This window comes from Mesitornis unicolor, unplaced genomic scaffold (assembly GCF_000695765.1).
Source record: "Mesitornis unicolor isolate BGI_N332 unplaced genomic scaffold, ASM69576v1 scaffold7216, whole genome shotgun sequence".
NCBI classification, from domain to species: domain Eukaryota; kingdom Metazoa; phylum Chordata; class Aves; order Mesitornithiformes; family Mesitornithidae; genus Mesitornis; species Mesitornis unicolor.
In genome coordinates this window covers 1-7,864 of record NW_010191720.1, presented here as the reverse complement: position 1 = coordinate 7,864, position 7,864 = coordinate 1, and the positions used below count along the sequence as shown (strand labels likewise).

Genomic DNA, 7,864 nt, shown 5'->3' with positions numbered 1-7,864 from the left:
TTCTTACATGCATCTCATTTTCTACCCTGGGCAGAAGCTGTGCTGTATGAACAAAACTCTGCCTGTTTTCCTGAGGAAAAGACAGGGCTCAGGAGCTGTGAAGTGGAGAATGCTGATATTTGCAGACCTCGCCAGCAAGGGGAGCACCCCAGGAAGAAATCAACTGCTCCCAAAAAGTCTGAACTCAGCACAACAGTGAGAGCGAACTTAAAATTGCTTAAATTAGCAGGTAGGTGCTTAGCGTGGTGCCGGTCGAAGCGTGCCTGGCTCTGTCCCAGGCAGCTTCAGTTCCCATTTGGAACAAGGATAACAAAAATAGAAACTTTCTCCCCCATGCCTGTGCCAATTTGGCAGCCCTCGTTCCCAGCCCCATCCCACAGCCTCAGGCTGCTGCAGAGCTTCCCAGCTCCGCAATTTCAGTCAGCAAATTGCGTTTCCTGGTAAAATCCCCACTTGTGGAATTCTGGCCCAAAAGCTGTAGCCTCAGATAATTTCTGGAGATTAGAACAGATGCGAAACTGGGAGAACTGGGACTGGGATTGGTCCTCTCAAAGGAAGAGCTGTGGTTTTCATCATCCAGATCCTGCGCTGTAGCCAAAACCCTCGGCCGGCTTGGAGTGTGACGGTGCCAGTGGTGCCGCCTGGGAATGGCTCTGCGTGGTGATCAGTCTCTGCGCACGTGAAAGCATCTCTGGAGGGTGCAGGTTTTCCGTGTATGGAGGTTGGTACAACACAAACTGAAACTCAACTGGAAAAGCACCGGTTTTCGTACTTTTCCAACGTATACAAATAATCAAAACCTTCCAGGCACACCAGTGTTTAGAACACAACTGAGTTGTTATGGGAAGTAACAACCTGACATGTCAGTGAATGAAATTTTCAAGTGTGTGCACGTATAAGCTTTTCCTTGAGGAGAACATTCCCTACATCTGGTCCTGCTCTCTTTGGCTTCCAGGGAACTGGGCTGCAGCGGCCGCTGGAGGTCACTGCCTCTATGCACCTCCCCATCTCACCATCGCTACAGCGAGACGAGCTATTCTTTATGCCTGTTTCTAAATATTTTTCAGCAGAAAATGGAATCAGATTGATTTCATGGGGGACAGCTGAGAGGGAGAGTCTAGGACAGGAGTTACAAGGAACTGCTTCCAGAGCAGTGGGTTTAATTTTTATTTTCTAATTGCACTGTACTCTCCTGCAGCCGTGATCAGGTGTTGGACCAGTAGGACTCGTTTCTAGAAGGCCAAAAGAGACTGGATCAGGGAGATCTGGGGTTAACATGGCCAAGGGGGATCCCTGCAGCACAGATTCCCCCTGGGAACTGCCCCAGCCCAGAGCTCTGCAGAGGCAAATTTAAATCTCAGGTGCAATTTGCATCTGTTGGAAGTTTGGTGCAGCCATTGGTGTTGAAACAAGCGTGGGTGTTTCTGTGTTGTGCTTCTGTTCTTGCTGCAACAGCAGGACAGACGTTCCTCTGGTGGTTGCAAACACCGCGACTGACTGTTCCATGGATAACGCTGTCGGTTAGACGCAGTCTCCGTTTTCACAAGGCGGAGGGTGTGATCCCAGGACAGATGGCGGTGCCTTCAGAGCTGTTAACTTGCTCATACCAGTGCTCCAGCAGCTCCGCCCTGCCTTGTCTCCCTTTAAAATCTGTAGCTAATTAACCCGAAACCCAAACCACATTCTTTCTGTTTGGGTGAATCATTCTGAGGCCATAGGCAATGACCAGCTTTATGCTAAACCTTCCTCTTTCATGTGGGTGCAACACAGCTGATGGTTCCCAGCCGCACATCTGAGATCCATCCAGTCACGCACAAAAGGATATTGGCTCCGCAGTGGGAATGTGCTGCTTGCTGCCTTTCCCTCGCCCCCGTGACTGAAATCCAGTTTAATTTCTCATCCCGGCTCAACAGACCAGGGATGAGGGGCCTGTCCTTGTGTGGTGCCTGCATTGTTTGCTTCTTCAGGGCCCCTGGGGTCTGGCAGGGGATAAAAGCCAAAACCCTCTCGGAGCTGGCAGTGGGGTGTGCGATGCATGGGCCCTGGCTCTGCTCCAGCATCGCACGCATGGGAGGCTCAGGCACAGTGGGGATCGCTTTGTTAGGGGCCTGGGAGCACAGGAGCGTGAAAAATCCTCGCTGAGTGGCACCACACAGACGTGAACAGCAGCAATCAGTGCCTTTTTGCTGCGCGGGGCAGAGTGTGTTGCTAGACCTGAAATTATCCCAGGCGACTGCATGTGATACACACATTTTGAGGGGAATTCACACAGAGAGATGTCATGTCCTTTTTTTCCCTTCTAAAACATTTTAAGTCATGGATGAAATCACACTGGGTGTAGTTAATGCTTTGTTTTCCCTGGGTTGCTGTGAATTGCCAGCGTGTGCTCCAGTTCCTCGCTGGATGCGTGGTGGCTGCACTGCAGAACATCTGAATGACCCATATCCGATCATAGCTGGAAAAAGGAAATTTCTTGGTTACTGTCATGCTGGGTTTTTTGCTATTTACAGCGCTGGCCATCTGCAGCAGAGAAGGGAGAAGGGCTCTCTGCTGCCTTGGCACTCTGGCAGCAGGAGCTGCTGAGCAGAACACAGCTATAAACACGATAATCAGTACATTTCACTTAAAAAATCAATGCTGGGTGTTTATCTTGTAGCCAGGAGGGAGGTTGGGTCAGTCTGATGCTGGATTTCTCTGCCTGTGACTTGCAGCCTTTATTTGGGAATAGGAAGATCCCATGGGAGAGCAGTGGTCATGCTTAGATTTGGCTTTGAGCCTAGAGATACCCCTTTGGGTTGTCTCTTCCAGATGGGACTGTGGGCTGGGGTCTTGCTGGTGCAGCCATGAAGTGGGGCTCTGGGCTAGAAGGAGAGCCCTAGGTCTGAGCTATGTTATAAAATCTATTAATTCAGGACGATTTCTGCCTCAGTAACTGAATTCACCCCTAATCCCCATTCACCTGCAGCCCAATCAGCCTAAATCTTGCCCTGGCATCGAAGCAGCAATTGGATCAACACATGGAAATGTCAAACTGGGAAAACTGGTCTGCTGGGACGACTCTCGAGCACGCAAGAGTAAAAGGTGTCTGGTTTTTCCCCAGGGGTGCTTCCCACTGTGCTGGGACCTGGTTCCTGCCAGGAGGAGGTGGAGCTGGAGGGACCGCATGGGGCTTCCTGCCAGATGGAGGAGGATGAAGGCAGCCACAGCGGAGCAGCCCAGCCCAGGTGTGCTTGAAGTGCCGGTTTTCCCTGAGAGATGTTTAGCTGTAAGTAGAATTTGCAATGAGGAAACAACTCACAGACGCTTGCAAAGGCTTCAGCAGTAGGGCTGCTTGCTCCCATGGCTGAAAATGCCATGAGTGTGGCTCGGATGCCATCCCAGCGCCAGGAGCAGGAGGCAGACAGAGCCCCGTGGTGCCAGAAGCGACTTTGTCCCTGGTGCTAAAGGCGGCGGTGGCCGGAAGCCAACCCTCATTGCTTGGCAGCATAAATAAAACAGCTGCTGCTTGAACGGCCATGAATGAAACCTCTGCTCCTCCGACTTGCTGAGCAAAGCTGGACTTTGTCCGAGCTGTCGATGGAATAAAGGTGCAGCAGCTCCCTGCTTGCTGACAGGGATGGAGATGCTGCCCATTGACTTCTTGTGTCCTATGCTATGACCTTCCCCTGGGCTGCCCCACGCTCCAGCTTCTGGCTTTGATGATCTTAAAGGTCTTTTCCAACCTAAATCTAGGATTTTACACTGCTGGGTTTGCAGGGAAGGCTCTGTGCTTGTCTCACTGCAGCCTAGTGCACAAGCCTCATGTTGGGCTCAGCAAGTGATGGAGAGGAGCAAGGGCAGATGAAAAAAGGCCCACCCTGAAGGCTGGAAAAGGCAGAGGCAGCAGAAAATGGGATGGAAATTAAGGCAGTTTATCTGCTTCAGCCACCAGCAGCAGAGCAGCTTCCTTCCTTCCAGCCTTGCCAGTTCTTGCCTACACTAGCAGCTAGGAAGGGCTGTGACATTGATTTATTTAACTCTGAATAATGGATCACACCCAAACCGTGCTGCTGTGGTGAGATGGTTGCAGCTTCATGCCTGTTTCCTCTGACCATGCCCTGTCCCAGACCTCCTGCCCTGACCTGAGCTTTTCCCTCCCAGCTGCTGCCTCACCACCACCTGCAGCAGGGCCTGGAGGACACAGCCTTTGGGAAGGGATGTGCGAGTGCTTCCTCCTTTTTGGCAGTGAGGAAACCCAGAAGATGACCAGGTATGGGCAGAGAATAGCTTCATATTTGGAGTTTTACACAGATTATGTGCCCTTCACAGCTTCATAAGTCCCGTGTTACAAAGATACAGGAAGATCTGAGCCCTCTCTGCCGATGAAGGTTTCGATTCTTAAGCTCTTTGCTATTTTGCTAAACATTATTTCAGGTGCAGGCTGGGAAAACTTGCAGCTTCAGCACACAGAACAGGCAAGGGACACAGTGGCTTTTATTCAGATTTATTGAAGCAGCTCCAGGCTGAATAATAAACACACACAACTGCTGTATATAAAAAATAAATGTACAGAACCAGCCAAAGTACTGACACATGTTAAGACATTTCAGGTGACTGCGTTCCCAGTCGCAGCAGCACAGACCAGAGCCTGCTGCCAGTTACTTGGGAGCTTCCTTTGTCCCTTCTAGTAAACACCACATAAAATATTCAAAGAAAGAAGTAAAAAAAGTATTCCTCTGATTCCTGCTCTGAGATCACACAAGTTAGGCAAAAACTTGGAAACCTTTTGCTGTCTCAAGGGATAGCACAAGCTGTCAGTCCAAGGCGGTCCCTTGGATCCCAGGTCTCCCTGGTCAGGATGACAGGGATTTACTCGAGTTCAAAGCCAAAGCTGTGTTGCCGTGAGCCTCTGCTGGCAACCAGGACAGTTCTCAGACTTGCCTATGGCTTCTATCTGGGTCCTCAGTGAAGGCAAAATCAAGTGTGAAGGCTGTAGAGCAAAGGAGAGGGTTGAAAAACCCGAGAGCGCTCTCCAGGCCTCAAAACCTCCCACACTGCTATCAGTGCTGCTTATTTCCCTCTGCATCCAGGAATTTTTCTATAGGTATCACAGGATATTTTGTTACATTAAACAAGTTCGTTTGGGTAGCAGACCTCTTGCAAAGGGAAAAGGAAAAAAAAACCTGCAGGGAGCTGTGATTCACTGGCATCTTTTCTGCCAAGAGCCTTTAGAAAGGTTTAATTTCAGTTGCAAATTTTTAAAAAGTTAATCACTGTGTAGCAGGGAAGAAGTGGCATGAAAGCGACACCAGAGAATAATTAGAAGCAGAGAAAACCTGTGTTTATATGTAGACAGGGCTTGTCTTACAAACTCAATTACTAACCATTCTGGGACTAAATCCCAGCTATGATCCTGTTCTGGCACCAACTCACAGCCCTGGCGTCCCACAAGACATTTGGGTGCCACCAGCAGATTCCCCGTGGCACCAGGAGGAGGAGGCTATGCTAAAAGCAGCCGTCGGTCGTCCATGGCACCGCGCGGTCTGTCCCGGCTCCCGCAGACACGCCACCCGTTAACGTAACGATCCGCTCGAGGAGCTCTCAGTACCGGGGACGACACCCAATCCTCAGAGAGAGCATTCCCCAAAATCTTTGCATAGGCCAAGACTCAGTGGAAGGGCTCACATGCCAGGTTAAGCGCCTCATTATTTATTCTTATCCTCTCCTTGCAGCATTTCAGCACCTAAAGAGACGTTCTCTCTCCTGCAGGGTTTCAGATCCCAAACTACCAGCCTAGAAACACGTTTTGGGAGCTGACATTTGGACAACTCCAGTCCAGATCCACATACATCTGCCCCTCAGGGTTCAACCCTCATTTGGTGCAAAGTTATGTGGAGGAGCTCTAGTCTGATCCGCAACTATTCACTATTTACCTTCTGGGTCCTTTGCCGCACGGCGGCTCAGGCAGAAAGGTACTTCCAGGTGCTGACGAAGGCGGTGGGGATGAGGGAATAGGGGACAGTGGTGACGCTGCTCCAGGTGTCGGACGATGGGTCGTAACAGTCCAGCGTTTTGCAGCGCTGCGCCCCGCAGTAGCCCCCCACCACGTAGAGTCTGTTACCTGACGTCACGGCGCGACAGCTGATGCGCTTGGCAGTGACGTCCCCAAATTTGGACCACTGGTAGGTGTCGCTGTGGAAGCGGTAAGCGGAGCTGGCGGAGAACTCCGTGTCCCCACCAATGACGATGATGTGGCTGCCCTTTGTACCGCCACGGTTGGGGGCAGCTGGCGGGCACCGTCCAGCGATTTTGGCGGGGATCGAAGCACTGCACCTTGGGCAGCTTCTCCTGGTTGGCGCTGGTGCCGCCAAAAACAAACAGCTTCATTTTGGCTCCCACCACGGCGGCGTTGCTCACGCCTTCTCGGAGAGGAGCCACCAAGGACCATTTGTCCAGCTGCGGGTCGTAGTGCTCCACTTGCTTCAGAGAGACAGAGGGAGAGGCTGGGAAGGCCCCACTCACTGCTGTGTGACCCCCCACCACATACAGGCAGTGGTCCAGCTCCGCTGAGCCGTGGCCAAACCGCGCCACCAGCATGGGAGCAGCTTTTGCCCACTCGTCGTGGAGGGTGTCATAAACCCAGACGTCTTTGGAAGCGCCGTTTTCGGAGCCTTTGCCGCCGGTGATGTACACTTTGCAGCCGATGGCACAGGCGCTGCACTCTTTGCGAGGGCTCGGGATGTCGGCGCGAGGAATGATCTCGCTGGTTTTATGATCCAGCATGTAAATCTTGTCGCACATGAAGGTCTGGCCGCCGAGCAGCAACAGGGCCTGGTTGACCTTGCGGGGTCGGGCGCAGCACCCCGTCACGAGCCCATCGTTTTGCAGGATCTTCATTTTGCAGCGTATGGCATCAGCCACGATCTCCTCCCCCAGCTTGTGGCTGGTCACCAGCTTCTCGCAGGCCACGTGTTTCCGCAGGTAGGACTCGGGCAGCAGGGCCAGGCGGACGGAGCGCAGCAGCTCTGGCAGGACTTCATGGCGACGGGGCAAATCGTACCGGATCCAACCCATAACGGCTTCGTAGACCAGTGTCTCATCCTCTACCTCCAGCTCTTCACTCTCCACCAGCTCCAGCAGCTTGTCTTTGGGCAGGCGGAGGAAGTCTTCGGTCTTGCAGAGTGAGGTGAAGTTGGCCAACGCCATCCTCCAGGACAGCTCCAGCAGCCGCTCGCAGCAGTGAGCATCGGACAGCAACAGCATGTTCAAACAATTCCCTGGGTAGAGATTCTTCTCCAAAAAGTCAGCTGAAGCATCCCGAATGTCCTGAAACTGCAACATGTCCCCAGCCTCCAGCAAGGATTCGGCATTCTCCTCGTTAATCAGCACCCGGGCTGAGTACGCGTAGTCCAGCAGCAGCTCCAGCACCTCGGGGTGCAGGGAGTCGTGGAAGTTGACCTCGGCGTCTCGGCTCTCTTTCAGGCCCCCGCTGAACATGGCCTCAAAGTAGTGGCTGCAGGAGGCCAGCACAGCCCGGTGGCAGTGGAAGGCCTGGTTGCCGGCCCGCAGCACCACATCGGTGAAGAGGTGCCGCTTGCGGAGCAGGTTGAGGTGAGTGAGGAGGCTGTCGGCATGGCCCGGTTTGTGGAAGAGATGGATGTTCATGGAGCCGGAGCTCGAGCGGGATTTTCGGTTCTCGTGGCTGCTGACGGACATGGCAGTGAGGTTGTTCTGTAAGGGAAAACTGGGGACTCAGCACGGGAAGGCCGGGAGCAGGGTCACCGGGAACGATGCGGGGTGCAGCTGGGGAAGCACAGTGCCCGGAGCTCGGCCGGAAAGGGGAGCTCGGAGGGAGAGTCCTGCAGCAGCGGGGCTTGCCCAGCTC

General features: G+C 52.9%; 1 protein-coding gene across 1 annotated transcript; it reads right to left on the bottom strand.

The window, feature by feature from the left end:
• Window positions 1-5,939: 5,939 nt before the first annotated feature.
• LOC104542500 (ectoderm-neural cortex protein 1-like) lies at window positions 5,940-7,695 on the bottom strand. Its single transcript, XM_010186837.1, is given in 2 exon segments — window positions 5,940-6,240; window positions 6,242-7,695. Coding segments are annotated over 2 exon segments (1,755 nt in total).
• Between the last annotated feature and the right edge of the window lie 169 nt (window positions 7,696-7,864).